Below are 27779 nucleotides of genomic sequence, written 5' to 3'. Positions count from 1 at the left end.
TTGAAAATTTGAGGCATGACCTTTTAATCTAATCTTTATAATACTCTAGGATTAACATCAAATGTATTTGAATACTATAGATTACAAAAATAGTTAGTTTCTATTTTTATTTTAACCTTTCTTTATTTTAGTTAGTAATAGAAAACAAATATGATTACTTGTTAATATTTTAAGTTCTTTTATGGAAAATGTTCAATGTTTTATTATAAGATGGTTTCATCATATATAGTTATACTTTTAGAATCACCATTCATTTGTATCTATATATACACACACGATTCTTTTAGAATTTAAACACACTACTATTTGACATATTAAACACAGCATTTGCACAAGTTTGTAAGACATTTAAAATAATTAAGTTGTGGTTTAAATATGTTTTAGTTGTAGCAGGAAACTTTCCATGTAAAAAAATGGTTAAAGTCTTCCTATACTTGAATATTTTGATTTTAGTCAACATTTGATAATTAGAATTTGTTAAATAATATGAGATGGACAAAATCCAACTTTTAAAAACACTGTAGAGATCAAATTCAAATCAACAACATTATTCCATGAATGAAATCCAAAGCTTCAACCCATAATAAGTAGTTAATCCAATGGTCAACACAACTCACGGAACTTGGAGACATAAACTATTATTTAGCAGCTGAATTCAAATCTGAGTTGCTCAACAATTTCCCCTCCCCCCCCCCAGTAAAATTAAAATAAAAGCGAATGTAAAAACATATTTAATACATAATTATCTGATAATCTATGCATTCTCTATTCTTGTATATAAATTTATGAATCCTACATGTAGCACATTCGCTGTAGTCACATCAACCAACCTCACTCATTAACCTGATCTAGCTGTTGAGGCAAATTTCTCTCCCAGATTAGTGGTGGGGTCTCACGAACTCAGATGAATATGCGCCGCCCTACCCCTCCCACATTCACACTCTGACATACCAGATCCTCTATGGTCAGGGTCCAATGTATCTATATCTGTGTATACAATAATCCTTCATTTTAATTGCTCCCTTTTTTCTCTATAGTATTAAATTATAATATTCATTCACACCCTTAGAAACTATAATTTATAATATCCCTTCCTCATTTGGGTTTGATCCCATTATTTATTTGTCCTAGTATTTTATTAATTTTGTGGAAACAAATCATGAGAGGATGACTTATTGATTAAAAAAATAAAATGTCAAATGAAGATAACCCATCATACATAGGAAAAGTTGATACATATAATTGGGCAGTGCCACCCAATATGGATGAGGAAAGAGATCCGTGATCCGATTGTGATAAGACACTTTTTACTGGAAAAGGAAAGCAGTGAAAAGAGTTTAATACAGTACATATTCTAATTCCACACGAGATGGATATGCAATAAGCCCCATAAAGTAGTCTAAAAGAGGTAAACATATTTTTCTAACTGAAAACTAAAACAAATATGGAGGTCCATAAGTTCTGAATCATGCTCCCACAGATCAACGGCTGAAACTGCATCTTCATCCTAGTTTTCAAAATAATCAACGGTTCCCAGAGATTCATTAATCATTAACATTATTTTAGCAAATAACTTGAAGATAGAGTTAGAGACGGTCAAGTCATACACCATGTTTGGTTAGAAGGACGGTACGACGCCGTACGGTGTGTCCAGCATGATAGTTGCAGGAACAGAAGCAACAGCACTAGAGGGATTATAAAGACGGTCCATATCCGGTTCAATTTCGGTTCGTTTAGCGAACCGGCCTTTAATCCTGGGCCGGGTTTCAGCGTAAGCTTTTCGTGAAGCGTAACGAATAGTTTTCTCAAACTTTCGATTCTTTCTCTTCTCTCTGTACCTCATCACCCTCGCTTCACGATCCATTGCATTTGAATCTGAACTGTTCCTGACGAAAGAGTACGACATCTCTGAAACCGTGTTCGCATCTGGCACAACTCCAACATCAGACGAAGAAACCTATCATTCATGAAATAATTTAGAACAATAGTTCAATTTTGCTTTAGAAGAGATTTTATATTGGTTAGTGTACTTACGCTTTGGCTAATAGACTGGGATGGGTAGTTGAACGAGGAGAGTTTCGATCTAGAAAATTCGTTGTCGAAGCAAGCTTCTGAGCTATGGTGAATCATGATAGGAGCGGTTTTGGTTTGAACAGGCACAACGCTGTCGTTTCCAGTGTTATGGATGAAATTCGTTGAGTTATCGAAATCAAGAAAGGGATCCATGTCAGAGAAGAACATCTCCCTGGACTTGATATCAGGTGCATCCATGAGTTTCGACCCGTAATTAGGGTTCGGAATGAGCCATGGCTCATCTTGATTGAGCCCGTTTGAAGTAATTCCGTCGTCGGTGGGGACCACAAAGCCGAAATTAGCGGCGGAGGCTTTGACTATGAACTCAGCAGAGTCGTAGAAGGGCTCGACGGGGACACGGTCGTGGCGCTGCGCGAGTGGGTTAGCGGAGTGGATATCTGAATCGCACGTGACACATAGTGCAGCAGCGTCTGCTTTGCACGTGACAGCTGCAGGTGCTTGCTCGCATACCTCACACATCCACACGCGCTCGTGGCGCGAACCATGTTTGTTGAATGAGTGAATTTTGGAATCGCAGAGGATGCAGAGAAACATGGAATCGGGGTGGCAGAAAAGTGTCGCCGAAGCTAACTTGCAAGAGTCACATAGCTTCGGCGGCACACTCCAGCCACTCCTCAACCCCTTCAAAATAAGACCCCCCCTCTCAATTCCCATCAAAATCAGTTATGAAATAAGTGTTGTGGTTTAGTTTTATTTCGTTGTATTATGGTAAGAAGGTTCTGAGAAAGGAAGGATTAAATTAACTTGTGCTGAAACGTTGGATGAGTTGATTTCTTTGGGTGTGGATTTTCTATTATCTATCAGCTAGTGCCTTGCACATTGAGGAAATCTAGGTGATAACGAATCAATAGTGGACACGTGGGTTGCGTATTGGCCACATAAATAGTTCGCTCAGACCAAAAATATTAACATATGGATATGTATTGGGGAGTAGTAGTTGTCATCGTGTAGTGTCTGTGCCGACGTGGGGCCTCCACGGACATTAGATTATTATCGTGACGCACAGTTGTTATGAGACGACATGCTCTCAACTTGGCACTTGGCAACAATGGGGTAACTAATATATATCCGAATGGGATCAAGTATTGTAAATATATATTGTTGCCTCAAAATTACACTTAACTCTCTCAGTATATGTCATGCTAATTTCTTGAGATGTTTGAACTGGGTTGGAAATCCAAACTATTCCTAAGTCTTTGTGATACACTGATACTAGTCTTTATTTTCCACTTTGGGGTAGGTATCCAGGGAGGGCTTATCTAAGCACAATGATAAGAACATAAGTTTTTTTTAAAACTTCAAATCATATGTGGGGTAGAGCCTTTGTGAGCTTAGATTAGTGAAAGGTCTTACTCAAGCAAGCCATGTTTTATGAGCTTAGATTGATGAAATATCTTACCTATGCAAGTTTTATCATGACATATTTTAGGTATTGGGATGGAAAAATGGACCCCTAATTTATTAAAAGATTATCTTCAATAAAATTAAATCAATAAATAAAATAATATATTTATACCAATATCCAAAACACTAACAATCACATCAAACAACAGCAAAATTAGGTATAAAACAAAATTAGAAAGTTGAGTTGCGGTAATAAAAATGTTGGGTCCTTTGATAGCAATTCCGTTTTAACTTTTATGAGTGTGTGAAATATCCTTAAGCATGTGATAACTAGTTTAATTAACAATTCATCTTAATTGGACAATATTTCACAACATAAATTATTGATTGATGATTAATTTATTTTTAGGGTATAGTTGAGGTGCTAAACAATAATGTATTCTTTCAAACCCGGAGATGCTACTCTAGTATGCATGCTAATATTATATGAATTTAAATCAGATTTTGATAAAATTCATTATTTAAGTGAAATAGTCTCAATCACTCATTATATTCAATAAACTAAATTAATAAACATTATCAAAATGTACCAGAGGAGTCACACCTTTTCAAGCTACATATCTTTGTCACTCATCCAACAATGTATGGATAAAATTATTTAATAATTTTCCTTATTTAATGAAATTTTCAAGGACTATATGAGCTAATACCTTTAATTTATATACTTGTAAATGTAGACGATAGCAATTTATGCATGAATTCTTCTCAAGTGATGTGTAACTTGCTTTCCCGCATGAAGGACTCAAACTCTCGAGGCTGTTGAACTATTAAGAAAAAACAAGTTATTGTATGATGAATCCAAATTAATCCAATGTAATAGTGAAAAATAACGCAAGATGTGAAGCCAGATATTTAGGGTAGGTATACTATTACATTTCATGTGCTAGATATTTTTTTGAATAGATAGTTTTATTTCGTTAGTGTAGCAGTTCTTTTCGTTCGTGTTTAGCACATGGTTAGGCATGGTTTTTAATGACATTTTCATTATTTTTGGGAACAATTTAGGTCAATAAATACATTCTTAACCGTTTAAAATAACAAACAAATGATCAGATTCGAACATTCTTTTGCAGCACTTTAAATGAAAATAAATAAATATTATATTTTGCCTCTTTTTGACTATATGGTCGCAGCAAGTTATGGGTAATTCTTATTTTGATTGATAAGCCAATAGTAGTATCAGTGATTAATTTGAGACGTAGGAACTAAGCATATAGGTTGAAGATAAATATCCCGTATCTTTATTAAATCTTTTATTAATCAAATTTTAATGTCCAATATTTGGAGTGATACTAAAGAGACAACCAAGTTTTTATCTATTACAATGAAAGAAGGAACCCTTAATTAACGCCAAAAAAATAAGTGATTTAAATTATAAACTGATGTTAATAAGTGATAACTATTCCAATAACACTACTAAGAAAAGAAAAAAATTATTATTGAGAAGCTGCACATATTTCTTTCTATTGTATGGAATATAATTTTCTAATAAAGATATTGTCTTTTCACCTTTAACTAATGGTTTAAAGGATAGTGGTTATTATTTTTTTATAATTAATTTTTCGTTCTATTAAGATAATGTCTCTTCTCATAGAAGGGATCGCTATGAATATAATGTCATAATCATTGTGTCCAAACGCGAAGGCCACTAAAAGAAAGTCAACAATCCTAGGAGTTGGATAATGATTTTCCTGTGCCTTATGGGGGACTATTTATTTTTCTTGCCTTTGCAAAACTAAAAAGGCACAATCCTAGGAGTAGGATCCTATCCATTAATAGAAAAATAAATGATCATTTTTACACTTACACATAGGATAAAAATATTATATTATTATATCTTAAGAATAAAAATGTTAAATTATATTATATTTTTCTCTTGTTTTAAGTATATGTACTCTTTATTAATGGAGATGATCCCAACTCATATTAAATAGTGTCAGAATTACTCTGATTAAGGATAGTGATTTTGATTATTTATGTTTAGGAGTTTCATGTGTAGTTGTAATGTTTAGAATAATAAATATGTTTTTGTTTCTAAATTTATAACTCATTCTAATTATAGCTCTTGTTTTTTTAAGTTTTCAGTCCTTGTATTTTTAACTTACTTGATCTGATTTAGTAAACTTGAATGAAATATGTGAATGTGAAAGATATGGTTGTCAACTCGAGAGTTCAAGAAAACTTGTGGAACCTTAGCAAACTTCATTATTAATACGTATTCTAGGACCTAAACACAGCTTAATGAGAAACCCAAAATTATTATTAGGCATGCTTAATTTAATAATAAAGAAAAGAAATATATAAACTATAACCATAAATCAACGTTTACCTCAACCGTTATATATATGATTTTTAATTGATCCTTTACTTTATATTATTGCTAGTTACAACAATTCAATGTAAATACTAAAAACACAGAATTAGTTTTATAAAACCACTATATATTGCCACATACAAGTAATTGAACACAGGTATCCAAAAATATTAGAATTTAATTCGTTTTGGTGTCCAATTTATTAGAATTTATTATTGTGAGCTCGTGAAACTTAAGTAGTTTTGGTGTCCAATTTAAGGTTTTCTTTTTTATATTTTACAAATTGTAAAATGATTTTGTCGATAAGGTTAATACCCACCTAGCATGTTGATTCGCATCTTTAAAGATATAGATGACAGTATGACACACCATCCAATTAGGCACGCTGTGTAATGCTGTTGATGAATACAACAGATAATGATTGCCAACTGAAGAAAGGGCTTAAACGAAAAAGGCAAAAAGATTTTATCATCTCATTGATGCTTCAAAATGGCACCAAAGCTAAAGTAAAATGCTAAAGATTTGAACAACAGCTAAATTGATAATAGGTGTTGCAAACACTGCATGAACATATAGGTCCTTTTAGCCTCAGTACAGTAACAAAGGAAAACCTAAAGAAAACTGAAAAAGGAAATGAACTGTAAGACTCAGCATCCCAGAGGGAGGCACCTTATTATTATCCATATAGCAAGAAGTCTAGAATTATTAGAAATCATCACAAATATATCTCATCTAAATTCAAGACTTCTTTATTATTTGGTGAAGCCTTTGAGATTTGCATCATTAGCCACTCATGTCAATTGACAGTCACTATAAACCCATGAAGCTTGATTGCCCAAACAAATAGGAAGAAGTTTTCTTTAGAAGCTCCTACTATATCAAGGGGAGGACTTGGAGATACAAAAAAGGACTGAGGAAAAATTCAGTACAAAATACAATCAATGCCCATTCATATTTTTAATCTTTAAACACGAAAAATGGAACAAAATACATGAGTATGAGCATTCAATTATGATCCTATTATGATATCATTCACAATGAAAAGTCAAACCGAAGTACCCAGTCAACCTTTCTGCTGAATTCAACCGATCTAAGTATATGGCTTGTTGAAGCTGACACATTTAGCCTCCTCCAGATCTGAGTGTATTGCTCAACCTACATAACAAGCTCACAAATTAACATTGCGCAAGACAACAATGGAGGTGTTCAACAAAAAGGCATTGCAATGCTATGTCAGCACTCAGCTAGGGTTCTAGCTTGTAGCGGATGTAAACTCTGAACACCACAAAGAAGTAATAACATTTGCAGATATTACCAAATATATTACAACTCAAAAGATACATGAATACCTACAAAACATAGAACCGAAGTCCCTAATCCTATTTTCTGGACCAATATAAAGTTATAAACTGTGAATGTGCCTCACACATTTTCAAATGACCACATGCCAAGTTGGCAAGTAATTACAATATCCTCATTCTGGTCCAGTGATACAGGTCACTAGGCAACTTTTCCATGATAACTGCATATTCAAAATTTTACTTATTGAAAGCACAACTAGACAGATGCACCTTCTTACATAATCATGGAATTAATATATTAGAGATTAAAAAGAGGGGAGCACAGCTATAAGGCGGAAAAAATATCCACAAAAACATTAAAAGCAAAATACAGCAAAGATGAAAAAGTAAACACATAGCAAAACTACATAAGATGATAATATATATGGATATAAGAAATCACAACTCCCGTGAAACAGCCTTCAGTTTTATTTATCTTACCAGTCCAGGCCCTCAAAAAGTCCTTCGCCTTTTATGGCAGATGTTTTGAAGATAGACCATTGACGATTTTTAATTTTGTGTAATTCTAGAGCCTCAGTAACTCCAGCATCATCAAGGGCACCAGGAAGGTCCTGTATAACAGGAAACATTTAAGCAAGTTAAAAATTAAATTTTCAAATTGAATATTGCCAAGTATTTAACGTATGCATATAAATTACTTAATTACAATAACAACCAACCCATAATCTCACTACTTGATATAAATGAATTAGCATCATATTATTTCATTTAACAAAAGACTTCAACCTATAATATCAGCCCCCTAACTTTTTTACATATTCCTTCCTTATACTACCCCCTATGGGGATATGAAAATCCAACAAACAATCCAAATATAGATCAAATTCTGACCTGCTTGTTTGCAAAAATGAGAACAACAGCTCCTTTTAGTTCTTCCTCCTGACAAAAAGAGTTCATAAAATAATTAGTATTAACCTGAGATCACAATCATAGGCAGCATTAACCAGAGTCAAAGGAGACTAGGAGCAGAACAAATCGATTCTAAGAGTAAAACACCAAATTTGAAAATGAATATATCAAATATAATTAAAAAATCGGGTTTTGTTAAGGGCTAAGGTTAAGGAACACAAAATTGGATATGTTGTATTAGGAAGTGACATATTATGCAACACATTTATGTACTTCGTTTCTTAATGCAACATATCCTTTTTTGGTTCCTGCCCTAAGAGCTGAGGATAACAAAACCCAAATAAAATTTTAACATTATTTCGCAGAGAGCATCAAGTTTTTAACAAATACATTGATTTAGAATAATTTCAAATTGAAATCATAAACCGGACAAGTGTACTTGCATCAAAGACCCATCAAGAACCTAATAGCTATCACTAAACCTATATGTGAGTATATACTCTATAAGTACAAATTGGATACAACTCTGTCATCAATCATCAAGAGAATTTAAAGAAGCGTCCAAACTGTTTACTCAGATCAGAATTCTGAACGACTTGTAATGTTGGCAAATGGCAATTCTTACACTCCCTCCAAGCCTAGACTTGACATCCATGTTTTCATGATCCTATTTCTTTGTAAGATGATGATGACAGTAAATACGACAACATAAACTACATTTGCTTAAAACACAAATCAGGAAAAATGTACCTCCAGAATTGCATGGAACTCTTCCTTAGCTATCACAAGCCTATCTGTGTCACTTGAATCAACAACATAGATTATTGCTTGAGTGTTTGGAAAGTAACACCTCCAGTATGGCCTGTGGACAGAACCAAAATAATCAACCAAAGAAAAGTTCAGGGAAAGCAGCGGAAACTACATATAAACTAAAGGTAAATTTAGAATCCCACTGCGGTTTGGCCCAACTGATATCAATATACCACACACTCAGTGACTTAAACTTAGTAGTTCGTACTCTGGCCCTGTAGCTTGTTCCGTTATCACGTAATAGCCAAGTATACCTTTTTATGTCCATTTATAAGGGAAATGACATGACAGAAGTAATATATCCACGTTTTTAGGACATTGAAACATCTTAAAACGATGTAATTTTAGGTTGCACATGCTTATCACATCCATTTTTGGTTGAAATGGATGGGAAAAAGGTATAGGCTACGTAATAACAAAACCTTAAGAGCAAAATTAAGAAATTAAAATCACAAGAAAACACATTGGACAGCCAAACCACAAAAGTGAAACTTTTAACCTTATAAATAAATTAATAAAAGATAATTTGGTTTAGATAAAGGAGCACAACTTTAAATAGGAATCTATCAAGTAGTAGAGAAGGACTAAGAAGAATGAATCAAACACAGCCAACAGCTGGTTCTTCTGGTGTAAGAAACCACGAAAGAAGAAACTTCACATAATTCTGGGTTTAATATTCAAATAACGGATCGGCCAGACAAGGATAAAGATTTGCTCATTCGTCCAAGCCAAGACCTATTAGACCTCATGAAATAGAGGTTTGATTTTACAGTACAAGCTAAGATCTATTAGACTTCATGAACCTCAAGATTAGGAACTTCACTACAATTATCGAACAACTTACAAAAAAGCAAGTAACAACAACACAACTCCTAAACTACAATTTTGACTTTTACTAGACACTACTAACCCATGCCCACTAGGTGTCCTTAGACCTTACAAATAAAATAGTTAGCCACTTAACAACATAAATCTGATCCCAAATACATCTGATAGGGTGATTTCTTTGGCATCTCTCTGGCGCTCTACTCAAGGGCTCACTATTTATCTCTTAAAAGTAAAGATTAAAAATGATTACCCATCTCCGTCAGTTAAAAGGCAAGAATGAAACCAGAAGGCTTACCTGATACTTGTCTGCCCACCTGCATAAACAAAGGTTTGCTATCAGAGATAGAAAATGAAATATCAAATATGTCCTCATATATTACAGCATATTCTGTGTCATGCAATTATAAGTGCACATGATTGTAAATAACAAAATAAACTATATTAGAAGTGCTAAAATTTCTTGAAGTAAAAGTGTTTATTTTCTTCAATACAAAACAAGCTAGGAATGTCTGAACAGCATCGAACAGGCCAAAACCATAGAATTGTGTAAATTTTGAACATAATTTCGTCTTTGCTTAGACACCATCAAAATTAAAAAATACTAATACAAAAACATACTCAAGTCCAGAAGAGTACAAACTAACTAATGTTTTTTTATTTAACTACTTAAGGTACCCAGAATTGAAACTAGCAGAGTTCAAAACTAAAACATTGGCCATGTATACTTGCTTATACTTAGTATGAGTTAGAGGAATATAACACCATTGATATATACTCCACTAACCAATGAGACCCAATAGAATTTCAGTGAGAAACACAAAATTGAAGTTAATAATGTGTGACACTGTGACATCAAACTCCATGATTTGTTCACCATGCATAGGTCGATGTACTGATTTCAATTCAGGTAATCTTTGTTTTTTTTCCTCAAAATTTATTCAGTAAAACAAGGGCAAGGAAAAAATATGTCACAAGTCCATAACACTTAAAATAAAATATAGACAATTTGCATGAATCAAGGTGATTAAAGTAGATACCTAAATCCCATACTTGAAATTTGATATTGTTATATTGCACTGTTTCAACATTGAACCCAATTGCTGCATCAAATAATCAAGCCATGAGCTAACTGAATGAAGCAACAATTAAAGAAAAATGCAGAGGCTGTTTAAGATTCAGGTAAATGTAAAAGGAGATCGAGTACCAACTTGGAATAGTAGAGACAACTTCACCCATTTGAAGCCGATCTGAAAAAATAATGTAAAAAATAAACAACCGTGAAATTAATATAAAAAATGAAAAATGAAGAAAGTAAATTGTATGAGGAAGAAACAGAGAGAGGAAAAGGTTACAGAGAATAGTAGTTTTTCCAGCATTGTCAAGACCGAGAACGAGAATTCGAGCTTCTTTGCTACCAAAAAGAGAGGAGAACAATCTGGTGAACACTAAACCCATCTTCCGAGAGGCACAGTGAGATTATATAATTAATGCATTAATCAACCACTTATTAAAAATAGGAAAAAATGGGATCAGATCTCGAAGAATAAAATTAACGCGGTGAATTTCAGTGTGAATCTGTGTCCAATTCGGATAATGAGGGAATCAGAGATGGGTTTGGTTTGTGAGAGAAGAAAATCGAAAATGGAAAAAGAGGGAACAAGACGACGATTTTGATTCCCTTCGCTCTTAAGCTTTCATCCTTACGATCTGTTTGGCTGCCACCTCAGATCACGTTCATAACTTTTTTTGTTATTTACTTTCGTTTTACACATGTACTTTCAAGTTTCAATTGCCAGAAAGAAAACGCTAGTACTTTCAGACAAGGATTACATGTAAAAAAAAAAAAGAATTATTATATCTTCTTGCTAAATTATTCTAGTAATCTTCTTACATATAAGATATTTTTTTATTAAAAAAATATTATCATTTTTTTGTGGGTAGAAAGATATATCATTTTTCTATAAAAATAATTTTGTCTCCGTATTTTAAGTCAATTAAATTATAACAAGTAATCAAAAAAATTTATTTTTTTACATAATAAGACATTAAATCTTGGGACATGTGATCTTTATTCCGAGTATTGATGAATGAGGATCAACTATTCTACTTTCTATGTCACATTTATCCAGAGCTTATTCAAAGTTGACATATATTTAAAATAAAAATTAATATTTTTATACAATTTAAAATAATATAAAATGAACTCGTTAGATATTACTCATTGTAATTATTTTAAATCTATGGGTTTCATAAAATGTTTAATCAACCTTTTGAAATTACTTTAGGATGATAATCCAGGGCTTGAATTACTAATGTTTTCCAAAATTATTCTAAAAAAATAAACATTTTGCACTGATTAGTGAATGTAGAATAATGAAGAATCTTTAATAAACCTCTAACTTAGCCGTTTTAAGTCACTCTAATTTAACATTTTAACTTATGAGTTAGATTCTATTTTTAAAAAAAATAATTAATAAATGAGAAAAACTTATATGGAGATTTATGCAACACATCATATTTAGGGACAAATGTATTTATGATGTTTGGTGTTATCATTTATGACCAAATTTTAATTGAAATTAGAAAGTCTTTCTCTTAATAAATTTTCTTTTGAAATTAGCATGTTGATTAACTTGTGAGGATCCTAAGGATTTAGCCAAACATATATTATAAGGAATAATAGTTATAAATTCCTATATTATAATTTTAAGAAGTTTTTTGAAGAAGAGAAATTTACTCAATCTCTAACCTTATGCGTTAGAGACATCTCTAATGTGATTCATTCATGGGGAAAAAATTATGTAAGGAGATTTCTCTTACTTATTAACTTTCTCCTTGAATTTAAAATTATTTACAATAATCTACTCAAAATTCAAAATATTGTATTTAAAATTTCAAATCGCCATTCCTTAAAATCATTTATGTATGGAATGATTATCTTATAAGAGATCATTTAAAAAGGATATAGCTAATTAATAGAAATATTAATTCATATTTTAAACTTATTTCATTTATGCGGAAAGTTATTTACATTAAAATCCTATAGTTATTGGGTTTATTTCTCACAAATTTCATTGAGAATACTATTTTAAACTTCTTATTATTTTTTAACAGCATATATTATTAATTTGTATTCAAAATAAAAAATATGACGTGTTATTAATATTATTTTTATATACATGATCAATCTTGTAGTTAGTAATCAATTAAATGATAATAACGATCAGGGTGCATATTTTATGTGTTATAATTACATGCATGAATAATATGTTTTTGTTGATGTTTTGATCTGGCGTTTAATTATTCACCATTCACTTTAATGAACAACTTATCCATAATAATGGTATGTGGTTTATCACAATAGAACTAGTGCCCACTTATATAAAAATCATTCTCAGCCTAACCCCTAACCATATCCAATAACAATGCTAGTTAGGTGAACACGCCCATTGGATTGGGTCGGAGAAGATTTATCTTTTATATGATCCTAAATGTCGATCAAATTAATATTTTGAATCTAAACCTAGCCATAAACCTAAAACTAATAACTTAGCTTGAATCTAAATGTTGATTGAACTAACCTTTAAACTCAAATCCGATCGTAATTTGACATATAAAATGATATACTCTTTTAAATAAAGTTGAATCTAAATATAATATATACTTCTTTAAATAAAGTTGATCAATATTACTTATTAATTATTATTATGGATATGTAATTAGATATATAAATTTATAAATATATTGTTAATGTATATATGTTAAAAAATTAGAGAATTAAATATATTTTCTAAGAAAGAGATGTCATTAATTACTTTATATACAATTGAATAAACATACAAACAAATATGATGAATGTGTAACCACGAGACGGGTCAGATCTTATTTGTCCCTTATTCAATCATAAATATTGTTTGAGTGTAATTTTTAAATGGTGGAATTCAATCTTATTCAGGTTTGATGGGCCTGACCTAGTGGCCCCATTGATAAAAATCATTTTCAGCACAACCAAGGGTCCAGAAAGCTTCAGTAATGTTCACATGTGTAACTCTAATGTAGCAAGCCATGCTAACACTCCTCATAGGACTCTCTTAGGTTGAGTTTTGTTGAGTAGAGTTAGAGAAAAGAGGGAGAGAGAATTAGAAGAAAAATTGGGAGTTTCTCCCCTTTAGTTGAGAGGGGAGAAAGAAATGAGAGAAGAAAAAAGTGGGTGTGCCCACAAAATTTTTTTATCTCCACTTGTGAGGAGAAAGTGAGAAGAGAAATAGAGACTTTATCTGAATAATGATCTATTGTCCCAAATTGTGTCCCAAACTATGTCATAAACCATATCAATTGAAAATGTTAATTAAAATTATAATAAAATTTATAATTTAGAATTATAACATTTATTTTTAATTAATAATAAAACAACATTTTTCTCTCTATTTTATTTACTCTATAGACATTTTTGTAATTTGAACCACAACATCATTACTTTTTTCTCATTTTCTATCTAACCAAATAAAAGAGAAATTGAAGAAAATATTTCTTTCTATTCATTTTCTCTCATTCTTCTCTTATATCAAACATCACAAAAATCTCCTCTATTTTTTCTTCTTTCTCACTTATTTCTCTTTTCTCATTTTCTATTCTAAACCAAACAAAACCTTAAAATCAAATGTGAGAATTTGATTCGTGTGGAAAACTATTTTCAGACTCGTGACTTGCATCTTGTGGCACGTTGGTTATTTCTAGAATGTACCATGGTGAGCACAACAGACAAAGACAACTCACGGGCACAACAGAAACCTGACTCACGGGATGACACTCAATCATTGATCACAGACCGTTTTATAATGCCATGAACAGTTCTCACTCCCATATCCCACACTCTGCTACATTTACTTGAACTATCAACATTAAAATATCAATGACAAACAAATCTATTGGCGATTATCCCTCACATTCTCTGTACCCCAAGTGGTTAAACTCTCTACAACATTCACCAGTCTCCAACCACATATTCTTGAACTAGGGTCACATATAAATTAAGGTACATAGCTCAAAATGCAGTGCTACATAACAATTACAAAAATGAAAGCCACCTTGCTCCTCTTCTTCTTCCTTCTTGTAACTTTGACTAACACTCTCTCAGCCATTCCACAACTGGTTCCTCAACATAAAAGCCCTGACAATGAAACCATATACAAGGTGTCAAAGCAACTATGCTGGGGCTGCATTGGAGAATCACTAGAGTTTTTGTTCAGGCATAACTTGGTAAGAGCAGCAAAGTTGGAACTACCACTGATGTGGGACTTTCAGCTTGAGAATTATGCAAGGTGGTGGGCTAGTCAAAGGAAAGCAGATTGCAAGGTAGAACATTCTTTCCCAGAAGATGATTTCAAATTAGGAGAGAACATATATTGGGGTAGTGGCTCAACATGGACTCCAACTGATGCTGTGAGAGCATGGGCTGATGAAGAGAAATACTACACGTATGCAACTAACACTTGTGAAGCTGGTCAAATGTGTGGACATTACACTCAAATTGTGTGGAAGAATACTCGAAGGATTGGTTGTGCACGCGCTGTATGTAATGATGGAGATGTGTTTATGACTTGTAATTATGATCCTGTGGGTAATTATGTTGGAGAACGACCATATTAAATCGTTATTTCAATCTATTATATGTTTCTATATGTTTCAAGATTAGTAGTAGAGGGTTAGGGGACAGTGCATGCCACAGTGGTGATGTTACCGTGAATTAAGCCATGCAGTGTGCTTAGAAATGTATTGGTATAAATAAATGAAGTATAGTGTTGTGGGATAATAATGAGATTGACTTTGTCAGTATACTAATCTATTGTTCATTTGTATTACTTTTATATTTGAAATAAGTTAACAGTGATTAAAAATGAATGATACAGGCGTAAAAAACTTTCCCACTAGTGTATAAATCTTTTTCTCTCTTGAAAAATGAGAATTTAGACGAGAATTCAAAGTAACAAGAAAGTAGAAGGGCATGTTAGTTGGGGATTCGTTTGGTGCTTGAGGACAGGTATATAGTAGTTAAGCGTGGTTTGTGCCTTTGTGGTAAGATTAGAAGCTGCAGTAAAATATTTATCCTCCCATGTGAAATGTATCTGATTGTCAAATATGCCGGCTTGATTTGTGAATTTTTTTATATCTTATCCTGTAGATAGTTTATTTAGGTTCATTTGTGCATAGATTAATTTTAGAAAAATAGTATAAAGATTCATAGATTATCATCACAAACTTTAATTTTATTTTATTACTCTTTAAACTTTAGTTACCCGTGTATTAAATATGAATATTTAGCTCAGTGAGAAATATACCGTATAACAATGTGTTTTTTATATTAATACTAGTTATGGATAGTTTATTCGTTACTTTATTAAAATTTAATTTCAATTATGTTCCAACGAAGTCCCTATATATGGACTTGAAGGACTCCAACATTAGTGGAAGAGAGTATTGTTTCTCTCAATTGTTCTTTGACATAAGCATTAGGGATGATCATATCTCGAAGCTCTGATCACCAAAAAAATATGGCATTCATAAATATAGATAGTAAGAGATAAAACCTGGTTCGGTTAATCTTGTATAAAAGTATGCTCTAACCTGTGTGTCTGTGTGTGATGTATTGTATGTCTAGGGCCTCTATATAAGAACAAAATAGATCACTACAAAGTAGTAATATATGCGTCCATAGTGCAGATTGCAGACCCTACATACATTGGGCAGTTATTGAAAATTCGTTGTTTGTTTCCACTAACATAAGCGGATTCTGATTTTTTTATATTAAAAAAACAATTTTGTAAATCAAAATTGACAATTTCGGTTTTTTTTCTTCATTTTCTTGTAATATATGTGTTGCAATTGGTTGCCAACTTGAGAGGTGGTACGTCGTTCCATTTGGATATGGTAAATGATATAATTATGTAAATATGGTGTGTAGGAATTGCTATACTCATTTTAATACAATAATCGACCTACCTCATAGCTAAACTTATACTAGATCATTTCACCTTTGTTTGTCATATACCTCTAATTCTTGACTAACCAAAACTCATCCTATCACGCTTGCTTATGGTTACAACATGAAACACAAATTATTTATGCCAAAATTCATTTATCACTTTATTCCTAACCAATTAAATATTAACACATGTAATATATATTATTAACTTAAAAATTAATTTAATATTTATTTGATATATATTTATTAAAATATTATTAATAGTAATGGGTTGAGTATAGGAAAATGTGCTTGAAGATCTAAAGCAAGATACGAATAAAGTATCTAGCCTTAAAAAACACACAAATGAGGCAAGAAGCTCTAGTCAATCATTCAAACAAGCCTTAACACCATGTAAAACTTCAATTCATATTTCTTTCTTGGATTTCGAATTCTTACCAAAGCCTTAACATTCCATGAAAAAAGGAAGCATATACTATTATTATTATACATTTATAATATTAAACCATGAATAAAGGCAAAGATACAAAGGGGTTGAATGATAAACCCACATGTCAAAAGCAATCAATACAGTTGGTGAGGTAGAACCAGAGTAGAAAACGGCCATTACATTATTGATTTCTCTCTGATCTTTCTTTCCCACTTTCAGTTTTCAGTAAGGTCTTTCTCCATAATAGTTCCCAGGAGGAAAATAATTGCAAGTTATGAACACTCCCTGATTATCAGTACAGGTAACACTAGCACACCCAACTCTCCTTGTTGCACCCCACACAATCTGAGTGTAATGTCCACACATTTGTCCATAGGCACAAGAATTATGCCAATAATTGTACCATTGAAACTCTTCAACCCATGAGCTAACAGCTTGCGCTGGTTTCCACCCTGTGCCACTGCCCCAGAATATGTTCTCGCCATATGGACCATCTGAGTGCTCTAGGGCACAGTCATGGACCCTTTGATTCGCGTACCATTGCGCGTAGTGTGCCAGATTTGTGTCCCACACCAGTGGCCTCAACCCCACCGCGTGTCGAGCAGCATTCTGAGGAATCAAGAATTGGCTTGCTAGGTTTGGGGTTTTTGCATGAGTGGTTGAGACTATCAATAACAACAAGGTGATGATGGTGAGAGAATAATGCGTAGAATGCATCATTGTTTTTGATTGAGGTACTAGAGATTTGAGGGGTACTCTTACTATTAGTGAAGGGGATGTATTTATAATTATATAACTTGACTTTAGGAGTTGAGTTGAGAGTGAAATCAACATTGTTAACTAAACTGGGTGGCATCCATGTTCTATGGTCGTTGCATTTTTTACTTTTATTAATGCTACAAGAAACATATTTAATTGGAAAGCAATATATTTATGCTTCCACTCTTATCTAAGCCGCAAAGTGAATGTTTTTTTAAAGGCCAACTCATTCATTGGAGTTGGACTTTGTAGTTTGTGGGGTGTAATGAACTTCTTTCTTCATGTAAGTCCAACATTAGATTAACCATTCAGAATTTAAAATGGATTTGATTTAATATTTAATTAAATAAATTATAAAAAAACAAATAGAAAAGGAGACCGAGGTCTGAAGCAGGAAGGAAGAAAACCCCATCTGAAGGTAGGAAGGAGAGAAAACCAAAATCATGTCTTCGGACACTTTCATTGCTCCAGTGTTATTTCCATATATATATATATATTCATCTCCAAAATGTTTATTATAGACATGTTTCATGCTTTGTAAATGAATAAGTTGGTTTATGTATAGTAAGTGTTACAATGTGCAAGCTGTACTCCTCTCTCCTGTCAGGGCTGGTTATGAAATCTTACAAGTTTAGTGAGAAAAAAATTTGGGGTACAAAATTAAAAAAAACATGTGAATTTTGTATATTAAAATTTGAACACGATTTAAAATTTGTGAGGCCAAAAGAAATTTAGTTATATTATTTTTTATAATAAGTTTTAAATATAATATGTATCAATTATATAATAATATAAAAAAATGACTGTTATTACCAATAAGATATTAAATGAATTTATGCTTAAGTGATAATTATTGATAATACGATTGATTTAAAAAGAATAAAAATAATAGTATGTTATTTGTGAGTGAAAAAAACAGTTTGGGCCTCTCACGAACTTGGACTCTGGGTCGTGCCCCTGCAAGTTTCCGATAGAATGTGTGATGATAGTTGCACAAAGCAGAGGCCTTGGAGGAATATAGGCTTTTATAAGAACCGAAGGGAGATTTATCTAACAGGCTCCCCAGTTAGAAGTCCTTAAACATGGATAAGTGGGAGTAAAATCATTTCCAGACAAATACTACAAAAAATAAAAGAAAATATAACATTATAAGATATTTTTATCCTTTTATAATATAATAAAATAATATTTTTATCATTAAAAATATAAGTAAAATTAAATACTTCTACGTCTGATATACTTAAAAGTAGAATATCTGCTATACTATTGGAACTAGGAGGTTTAAGATATTTAAGCACATCCTCAAAACATTAGAGAAAACATGAGGTTAAGAAAATTTCATATCCAATTTACTATTTTTTTGTGCGGTAAATGTGGCTATATTTAGGTCGTTTGTATATGTATGTGTGGCTATGCATACACCAAGAAAAAGGCTGTTTGGTCTTTAATCACATCAAGATCTACCACTCAAATAACTAGGCTTAAGAACAAACAAATGAGATGATGATTATTAAATATTTGGTTGGAAATTAAGGCTCTCTTTCAGTTTTAATTCACATAGCTTTGGGTAGTTAGTAAGTTTAAAAGTGCACGTTTGCACCATGCATTAAAAACATATCACCAATTACATATTCTACACGCTCTTTGCACATACCTACCTGTACATAAAAACCATCTAGTTTGTTAAGACATTCAACTCAAGTTCAGAACACTTCAATTTCTTTCAATTTTTTCCTGACACTTCCTTAATTGTTATACATCACGCCAGAACATACTATAAAAACATACCATAAACCTTTTCCAGAGGGTATGCATAAACATAGTGATATCAATTAATCAAGTGCTCAATTCAATAGTAGATCATATTTCTGCCATGAAAAGTATCCCAATTGCTCCCAAGCATGTGGCAGTTTTGGCCTTCCCATTCGGGACACACGCCGGTCCACTCCTAAGCCTGGTGCTAAGAATTGCAGCTGAGGATCCTGATGTGAGATTCTCATTCTTCAGCACACGCGCATCGAATGCGAAAATATTCGAAGTAAATAGGGGGGACCTAGGGAACATACACCCTTATAATGTCCATGATGGTTTTCCAGAGGGTCATGTGCAAGGGCACCCTATGGAAGCAATTGGAAAGTTTATATATGCAATGCCAGGGAACTTTAAGAGTGCAATTGATAAGGTGGTGGCTGAGACAGGGAAGAAGATTACTTGCTTGATTACAGATGCATTTTATTGGTTTGGTGCTGAAATGGCTAAGGAATTTGGTTGCAATTGGGTTCCTCTATGGACTGCAGGGCCTCACTCTGTCCTTGTCCATATTGAAACCGATCTTCTTAGGAAAAGAGTATCCTCCAATGGTAAGAACATTTTCTAACTCACTGATATGGAATTAATTCATCAAGAAATCTTCCACCTTCTCCTAATGTAATGTACATAAGACTATAAGCAAAATGTATATTCATTTCTTTCTTTTTATTCCCATAAGCAAGATGTATATTAATTTCTTTGTCTTCCCTTATGTTTTTGATAAAGATTAAGGAGTTGGAACTTTACAACATGTATAAGGAACATATATAGTGCCTAAGAGACTAACATCAAATCCTAAGTTATGTGTTCTTAGTACATAACATTGTGAGTTCAAATCTTGTTATTTGTGTAAATATTTCTGCAATCATTTATAGAGCCCTGATTTTGATAAGCCTTCAAAATATAATTCACCCAAACTTTTGGTTATAAAAACATAAATACAACCACATATAGATATTAAAATTACAAATTGGTTAATGGTCACAATTTAAATTCATTGTTCCTTAGTTAATACTTTACATATATATAAACTTGTTCATTGCAGTGTATAATTGAATAATATTTGATTGTTGTGGTTGTTATGCAGACTGTGATGACCCAAGTATTGATTTCATTCCTGGTTATTCTGGAGTGAAGGTATCTGACTTGCCTGAAGGGGTAGTGAAGGATATAGATAGCCCTATGGCAACTTTGCTATACAAAATGGGAGCAACATTGTCTCAAGCAACCGTGGTTGCTATGAACTCTTTTGCTGATGTACACCCTGTTATTGTAGCTGTCCTAAAATCAAAATTCAAAATGCTATTAAACATTGGTCCATTCAATAGGACAACCCCACAACATCATATCCCTGATGAGGCACATTGCCTAGAATGGTTGGAACAACGTGACAAGGTATCAGTAGTATATGTTAGCTTTGGAAGTGTGATAACACCCCCATCCCATGAACTCTTTGCACTAGCAGAGGCCTTAGAGGAATGTAAGTACCCATTTATTTGGGCATTTAAGGGCAATCCTGAAAAACAATTACCAAAAGGGTTCTTAGAAAGGACAAAGAAAAAAGGGAAAGTTGTTGAATGGGCACCACAAAATGAAATCCTTCAACATGCATCAGTTGGTGTATGTGTTACACATTGTGGGTGGAATTCAATATTGGAATGTATGGTTGGCGGCGTTCCAATGATTTGTAGGCCATTTTTTGGAGACCAGAAATTGAATAACAGAATGCTTGAACATGGTTGGGGAGTTGGTGTGGGAATTGAGAATGGAGCTTTCACTAAGGAAAATACACTAAGAGCTTTGAGATTAATAATGTCAAGTGAAAAAGGGAGGATGATGAGGAAAAAGGTGCTAGAACTCAAGGAGCGTGCAATGGCAGCAATTCAACATGATGGTAGTTCTCTACGGGATTTCACTACTTTGATAAACATTGTCATAAGTTGATATTTAAGGTTCATAATGATTGGGGAAGCATGGATATTAAATTATCTTGTACGTTTTCTTTGTTCAGTATTTTGGTTTTGATTTCCCAACAACAACAACTCAATGATTGTGTATTAGTCATATATACCCAGTATTTTTTTTTCTTTTCACAATGGTGACCACCACTAAAGTGGATATTACCTATGAATACAAATCAATTACTTCATGCAACTTTGTTTCCATTTTCTCTCTTTTCTGACACTACCTTCATTGTTACACATTTTTTATAACTGCCATGCTGAACTGATAATAAAACATACCATAACCTTTTCAAACGGTATGTATGCACAAACAGATATATCAGTACAAATTAATCATATATCTTGCTGTTGTATCAAGTAACCTGACGTGAGATTATAATTCTTCAGCACACGTGCATCTTTTAGAAACTCATCTTCTCTTCCTCAATACAAGAAATAGATGAACCACCAACTTTCTAACTGGGCTCATAGCATAAGTAAGATAAGTTTCGCATAACTATCCTGGGGCTTCAGTTTCTACGCCCTTCAGCTTGGACATTTTTAGGCCCATGAGCGCATGTCAAGTAAACTAATTGGGCTGATGCCCGCCCATTTACCCTTTCTATTTGACTGCTAAAAAACATACCGGTTTTTTTGGTAAATTGGAAAGAATCCTTTCAATCTATCACAATTTTCTCTTAATAAATTATACCGGAAAAACTATTCGACGTAAACATCTAGTCCAATAATACATTGGTCCAGTGGTATAAAACCATGTCAGATATTCAGATAATGAAAATGTCAAAATCTCACATGTTCGATTACAAATCTAATCGAATGAATATATTATTCAAAACCAAGTGAAAGATAATTATCACCTTCGAATTATAGATATACAGCTTTCTAACTATTCAATATTACCTACCCATACACCTCAGAAAAACCAGCTAAACCTGTTATACATAAAATTACCAATATAACACGGCAAGAAATCAGCAGAAAATTCTGTTATACATAAAATTACACATACAATTTTGAGCACTAAACCTGGCTGGCTGAAGTTATAGCAAATATAACATAAAATGCATTTTTTGGGTGCATAGGCTATATCATGCAGCAAATTTCGGCTCATTTAGTAAATATAGGTTTCCCAAATTACAAAACTACCGAGCTTTAAATAAATGGAACGTTTGTTTAAAGCTCACTATCAAGATCATATATATCAAGGGCCTTCTAGACAGTTCTAGTTATATGTTCAGAACAAAGTACGAGTTTCAACCTTATAAGACATTGAAGAAGGAGTACTCAAACATTGATTTACATTATTAAATATATTCACCATGTTGTTTACAAAACACGCTACCCATTCTTCTCATTCTCCGCATCTTATGACAAATTAAGACAACAAATCACCATATATAGGTAAGAAATTAAAGCCAAATCCTTGTGACTACAAACTGTAACCTAGTTCATAATCATGGAACATCCCTTCTGGCATAAGAGTTGGAGTAGTTGATGAATCCCAAGAGCTCGTGGTTGCTGACTTGGCATCAGAAACATTGGACCACCAAATCAAGCTGCTATTATCCTTTGAACCATTATTCATCTCTCTGAAACAATCAAATTCAGCCATATTCTGTTCTTCCTGTGGCAAGTAACTACCCATTGTAGTTCTATTGTTGAGAATGTCATCAAGTTCAGTAATTTGCAGTGTACAAGCTTGCTGAAGTCCCATGTTAGTCGTTTGCTCAACAATACTTGATGAGTACATTGGAGTATTATTCCCAGAATTAGCAATGAAGGGAACTGAACTATTATTCAAAGTATTCTCCAAATGACCAATTACCTTTGGAGCATTGATATTTGCACCATTTTGTTGAAGCAAATCACCAATAGCAGTAATTGGTTTATAGAACTCATCTTTTTGTCCTTGCATCAAAGGGTTAGAGTTAGAGCTGTCATTCAAAGATTGCTGAATCACCTTTTCTTGGGAAGGATGTAACTTAGGCCACAGTGAAGTGTTACTGTAGAAAGAGAAAGGGTTTTGAAGGCTTTGGAGTTGCATATGCAGTTGAAGCCTTTCAAGAGCAGAATTGCTTAGGGAATTACTGGATGAATTCTCTTCTATTCCGTTTGTTTCTTTTGTGTTGAAGTTAGATTGTTTGCGCCTCCCAAGCAGTTTCTTCTTCAATCTTGTGTTCCAATAGTTCTTAATATCATTATCTGTCCTTCCAGGTAATTGTGCTGCAATAATGGACCACCTATATATGTATAAAAGTGTTAAAATTAGAGTGATACTCAATTTCTAGGAAGAACTAGAAGTCACATGCACTGATTCTAGTGACAAAGAAAAGGGACAAAAGAGAATATGTTGAAAAACTATAGATAGATAGAGATTGTTTAATTTTTGGGAGAGAATTAAGGACCTGCTTCCAATGCTAATGTAAAGATTGCATATGATGTTGTCTTCTTCTTCAGTAAATCCACCATGCTTGATATTAGGTCTCAAGTAATTCAACCACCTAAGCCTACAACTCTTTCCACATCTCTTGATCCCTACAAATTGTTTGTATCCATATATATTAATAATTTATAAGGTATGCAATTTTGCATCAATGGATGATTATTTAAGCTCTACCGAAACCAAACAACATCTATACTCTAAGAAGATATTAATTAATGTAATGAACAAATTAAATGAGAGTTAGCATGTGTACCAATTTTCTGAGGAAGAGCAATCCAATTTCCACCGGTTCCATTTTTTTCAATGTATTCTTTGAGTGCATCATCCTCTTCAGGAGACCAAGGTCCTTTCTTAACATTGGCCTTGTCACAGCATGGAGCTCTACCCATCTTTCTCTAGTGTTAATTGCTTTGTTATCTCTCTAATCTCTTTCTGTCTTTTGTTGAAGAGAAGGGTTTGTGAGATTGTTGGGGAAACATTGGTGAAAGAAGAGCATGAATTTATAGGTAAGAAGAGTGGCTGATGTGATGGTTAAAAGGACAAAAAGTCTTACCCCCTCAACCCCTCCCTTCCCCTAACTAGCTATATTCAACTCCATATTTTTCTTCATCTAGGGTTTATTCATATCTCTCTCTCTCTCTCTCTCTTCCTTTTTGGATTAGTTAGCTCATTCGCGTAATAATGCATGCAACTAGACAAACATAACATAAAACCTCTTCTTCTTTTCCATTAAAAAATACATAACTTTTTCATAGGTTTATTAGTTTAATACTTGAACCCGAGCCCTACATGTATTTGATCAAAAGAAGCCTCCATCCTCTTAGTTTGTCGTCATTGTCCTCGAAAATGTTCCATTGTCAAGCCTTCCCAACTATATTAGTAATTTATTCATATCCTTGCTTGTATTTACAGTAAATGTCCCTATTAGCTAGTAATTATTTCTTTAAGTATAAGTAATTAATTATCTCAATATGTTCTCATGGAAAATGTACCAGAAGGAGACACAAATTACTATGGTTCATTAAATAACAACTACTCCTATGCAGAAAATATATACGAGCTTGGTGATTACGTATCCCATATGCAAAGACTGAAAATATTGCACACACATATATATATCACATCAAAAAATGGAGGAAATTAAATGTTGCACATGGAATTTTTTGGGTGAATAATGAAGCATTTGCATTTAATTAGCCAAAAACAAAAAATGTTGCACAGAGGCACAGACATGTGCTATTTTCCTGACTTTTTTGCTCTTTCCCTTTCTTCCCATCAATATAATTGGGACGTTTTCTAAATAAGTTATGCTTGAATATCATACATTCTATGACGCTGGTTTCTAAAATTCAAATAATCTTGCGACAAATTGGTCATCATGGGCATGTACGGACATAAATTTTCTATTTTAAGTAAGGTTTCTGAATGTCTAATTAAGCTCCAATAAATAGGGACATTTTATTTTTAAGCTGGTCTCAACATTACATTATAAAAGGTTAAGCTAGCGATTGAAATCGATCTTTATTAGAAACTATATATATATATTGAGAAGCTGGTGATGAAGGGTAGAAAAAGTCAATCCCTTGAAAATGGTTGCTTTCACCACAAAATCATAACCAACTTGATTCTTACTTTGAAACCAAATCAATGAAAACTTGATCCTTCCCGTCATGACAAGATATTTTCCACGAAAGTTCATGTTCTTTGACACATATGAACAACAGACGTCAAATTATTCTTTAACATCTGCTTAATATTAACTTAATTACTTCTTAGTTAGAGATTAAAGCAGAAAGATGTGCTATTAGCTGAAACCTAATAGTTATATAACTATCTCGTTAGTAAATTTGTATGTCAAAATCAATTGTATAACCAGCTGCAATGTATTAAATGAATAACTGAAAAATCATATATATTATATTAGATTAAGGGTAAAAATATCATTGTCAAAAATTAAAAAATAAGATTTACAAAACAACATGCTATAGTCCTTACTTATCAGTAGTTACATAGGATCAAGTATAATTTAAAGAAAAGTTAGCTCTTTGATAAGTCTTGAACTTGGGGTTGATAGAACAATAATGCAGCTATATATGAGATTGTAAAAGAAGAAAATGAAAAGGTTGAAACATTTGTTAAATTAATGGTGGGATAAGTTTTCCATTTTTATTTATTGTTGGGTTATTATCAACAAACAAAGCCCTTCATTTTATACTAATAAAACATTGATCTAGTGGTGTAAAGTTTCATTGGATTATCAATGTTAAATGTTTGATTCCTGAGAGCAACACTTGAAAAAGGGTAAACCACGAACCCCGAAAGAATTGCTTACCCAAAAAGGTGAGAAAATGAATTTTGGTAATACGAAAAACACTTAATTTTGTTTAATCTTTATTGATTTAATTTATCTTCTTTCTACCTCTTTGACAAGTTGGGTTGGAAAGTGTATGAAAACTAGAAAAGAAGTAAAAGCCAAACAGAAAGGTCTTCGAAATTCAATTGTTTTTGAGAATAAGCACCACTCATTGACCTGTGTATCCTAATTTAATACTCCATCTAGTGCAATATTTTAATCAAGAGGCAGGAAAATAGAGGCCCGGAACCACACCAACATAGAAATATAACAAGAAGAAACTATCAAATTCAAAAAGCACTAGGCTCTCATATTTATAAACATTAATATCTTTATCATCAAATAGTCTCAGATCTTTAGGACGAAGAAAACATGGTTCTGTTTGTCTTTCTCCTTAACTAAGATTCTTGCATTGACGCTCTGTATTTAATTTTCTTCCTCAAGAAAATTAGAGGTGAAGAATCTGGGAAAAAGAATAGTACATTTCATCATCAAGATGACCAATCTAGTGGAACTGCTTATGAACACAGTTTTCATGAGAGGATAAACATGGAAGTACATGACCAATAACAAAAAATATTGGTAATTATTGATGCTGCTTTAATTTATTCAACTATTGTGTACTGTATATTTTTATTTTACGAATTATATACAGTATTATTTGATACAATGCCATTTTTTCTTTTGAATGTTTGCTGGCTTCTAATGAAATGGTTGTGTTTACACATTTGGTTTACTTTATCACCATTTATATGTAATTTATGATATTACTATAAAATATAAATCATCCTTTGATTAATATCTGTCTTAATGTTAGAATTGATAATTAGAACAAAAATATAAATAGTTATAGTTGTAAGACTAATTCTTGGGTCGCAATTAGAACAAAAATGACAATATTGTAATTCAAATTTCAATCTCATACATAAAGTTTGTTGCTACTTTTTGACTACCATTCTAACCTGGGTATGATTTTTTTATCAGCAATAAAAACTTTACTAATCAGAAGATAAAGATATTATAATTTGGGTATGATTGATAAAATAAATCTATGGAGAGCATCTCTTTACTCGAAACATTTGTATTAAAAGGAAATTTAGGTGTACAAGAACATATTTGATATTGTGATATTCATATATCTATCTTGTGTATTTTTTATTTTTCTGTTGAGTTAATAGAGTTGGGTTGATCTTAAACTTGAATAAAAAATCTGTCCCATAGCAAAAACATAAATAACTATAAAATGAAATGGTTTATTCCAAATAAGTGGATTTTGCTTTTGTTACATATCTTTTGTGCTGATCCAAGGAAGTATAACTTTGCTATCATGACACCGTGGGTTCTATTTGTTTAATTAAATATTTTGAATGTAACAGAAT

At 32.6% G+C, this 27779-nt stretch overlaps 6 protein-coding genes across 8 annotated transcripts; 2 read left to right on the top strand and 4 right to left on the bottom strand.

The window, feature by feature from the left end:
- Nucleotides 1201-2885, bottom strand: LOC109362363 (zinc finger protein CONSTANS-LIKE 5). 2 transcript variants are annotated; one of them, XM_019608097.1, is made up of 3 exons: nucleotides 2035-2885; nucleotides 1932-1957; nucleotides 1201-1880 (listed from the first exon to the last, which is right to left on the bottom strand). In XM_019608097.1, exons 1-3 carry the CDS (start codon nucleotides 2746-2748, stop codon nucleotides 1619-1621), a joined length of 1002 nt encoding a protein of 333 aa, XP_019463642.1. In that variant the 5' UTR covers nucleotides 2749-2885; the 3' UTR covers nucleotides 1201-1618. The 2 variants fall into 2 exon arrangements, with proteins under 2 accessions (XP_019463642.1, XP_019463641.1); XM_019608096.1 differs by having other exon boundaries at nucleotides 1201-1587; nucleotides 1618-1957; nucleotides 2035-2878.
- On the bottom strand, nucleotides 6686-11404 carry LOC109363041 (ADP-ribosylation factor 1-like). The gene is made up of 8 exons (XM_019609208.1): nucleotides 11013-11404; nucleotides 10869-10907; nucleotides 10698-10760; nucleotides 9956-9974; nucleotides 8773-8884; nucleotides 8005-8052; nucleotides 7594-7724; nucleotides 6686-6967 (listed from the first exon to the last, which is right to left on the bottom strand). The coding sequence occupies exons 1-8, from the start codon at nucleotides 11113-11115 to the stop codon at nucleotides 6934-6936; spliced, it is 549 nt and encodes a 182-aa protein (XP_019464753.1). The 5' UTR covers nucleotides 11116-11404; the 3' UTR covers nucleotides 6686-6933.
- Nucleotides 14523-15369, top strand: LOC109361646 (pathogenesis-related protein PR-1-like). 2 transcript variants are annotated; one of them, XM_019607164.1, is made up of 2 exons: nucleotides 14523-14800; nucleotides 14831-15369. In XM_019607164.1, exons 1-2 carry the CDS (start codon nucleotides 14710-14712, stop codon nucleotides 15307-15309), a joined length of 570 nt encoding a protein of 189 aa, XP_019462709.1. In that variant the 5' UTR covers nucleotides 14523-14709; the 3' UTR covers nucleotides 15310-15369. The 2 variants fall into 2 exon arrangements, with proteins under 2 accessions (XP_019462709.1, XP_019462707.1); XM_019607162.1 differs by having other exon boundaries at nucleotides 14525-15369.
- Nucleotides 17173-17841, bottom strand: LOC109363012 (pathogenesis-related protein PR-1-like). The gene has a single exon (XM_019609163.1). It carries the CDS (start codon nucleotides 17790-17792, stop codon nucleotides 17295-17297), a length of 498 nt encoding a protein of 165 aa, XP_019464708.1. The 5' UTR covers nucleotides 17793-17841; the 3' UTR covers nucleotides 17173-17294.
- On the top strand, nucleotides 19261-21753 carry LOC109363010 (flavonoid 3-O-glucosyltransferase-like). The gene is made up of 2 exons (XM_019609160.1): nucleotides 19261-20191; nucleotides 20728-21753. The coding sequence occupies exons 1-2, from the start codon at nucleotides 19705-19707 to the stop codon at nucleotides 21582-21584; spliced, it is 1344 nt and encodes a 447-aa protein (XP_019464705.1). The 5' UTR covers nucleotides 19261-19704; the 3' UTR covers nucleotides 21585-21753.
- LOC109363011 (transcription factor MYB36) lies at nucleotides 22883-24627 on the bottom strand. Its single transcript, XM_019609162.1, has 3 exons — nucleotides 24301-24627; nucleotides 24010-24139; nucleotides 22883-23844 (listed from the first exon to the last, which is right to left on the bottom strand). Exons 1-3 carry the CDS (start codon nucleotides 24434-24436, stop codon nucleotides 23034-23036), a joined length of 1077 nt encoding a protein of 358 aa, XP_019464707.1. The 5' UTR covers nucleotides 24437-24627; the 3' UTR covers nucleotides 22883-23033.

This window comes from Lupinus angustifolius, chromosome LG12 (genome assembly GCF_001865875.1).
Source record: "Lupinus angustifolius cultivar Tanjil chromosome LG12, LupAngTanjil_v1.0, whole genome shotgun sequence".
Taxonomy (NCBI): Eukaryota; Viridiplantae; Streptophyta; class Magnoliopsida; order Fabales; family Fabaceae; genus Lupinus; species Lupinus angustifolius.
Note: the sequence above shows the minus strand (reverse complement) of the source record. Positions and strands in the feature narration are given on the sequence as shown.

Excerpts from the sequence above, each read along its gene's own strand:
- LOC109362363 (XM_019608096.1), bottom strand. The coding sequence starts at position 2,748 with ATGGGAATTGAGAGGGGGGGTCTTATTTTGAAGGGGTTGAGGAGTGGC. Across the intron at positions 1,958-2,034 it reads CCCAGTCTATTAGCCAAAGC|GTTTCTTCGTCTGATGTTGG; the intron begins GTAAGTACACTA and ends CATGAATGATAG.
- LOC109363041 (XM_019609208.1), bottom strand. The coding sequence starts at position 11,115 with ATGGGTTTAGTGTTCACCAGATTGTTCTCCTCTCTTTTTGGTAGCAAA. Across the intron at positions 10,761-10,868 it reads AGTTGTCTCTACTATTCCAA|CAATTGGGTTCAATGTTGAA; the intron begins GTTGGTACTCGA and ends TATTTGATGCAG. Across the intron at positions 7,725-8,004 it reads TCATTTTTGCAAACAAGCAG|GACCTTCCTGGTGCCCTTGA; the intron begins GTCAGAATTTGA and ends CCTGTTATACAG.
- LOC109361646 (XM_019607162.1), top strand. The coding sequence starts at position 14,710 with ATGCAGTGCTACATAACAATTACAAAAATGAAAGCCACCTTGCTCCTC.
- LOC109363012 (XM_019609163.1), bottom strand. The coding sequence starts at position 17,792 with ATGATGCATTCTACGCATTATTCTCTCACCATCATCACCTTGTTGTTA.
- LOC109363010 (XM_019609160.1), top strand. The coding sequence starts at position 19,705 with ATGAAAAGTATCCCAATTGCTCCCAAGCATGTGGCAGTTTTGGCCTTC. Across the intron at positions 20,192-20,727 it reads GAAAAGAGTATCCTCCAATG|ACTGTGATGACCCAAGTATT; the intron begins GTAAGAACATTT and ends GTTGTTATGCAG.
- LOC109363011 (XM_019609162.1), bottom strand. The coding sequence starts at position 24,436 with ATGGGTAGAGCTCCATGCTGTGACAAGGCCAATGTTAAGAAAGGACCT. Across the intron at positions 24,140-24,300 it reads TGCTCTTCCTCAGAAAATTG|GGATCAAGAGATGTGGAAAG; the intron begins GTACACATGCTA and ends AACAATTTGTAG. Across the intron at positions 23,845-24,009 it reads TACATTAGCATTGGAAGCAG|GTGGTCCATTATTGCAGCAC; the intron begins GTCCTTAATTCT and ends ATACATATATAG.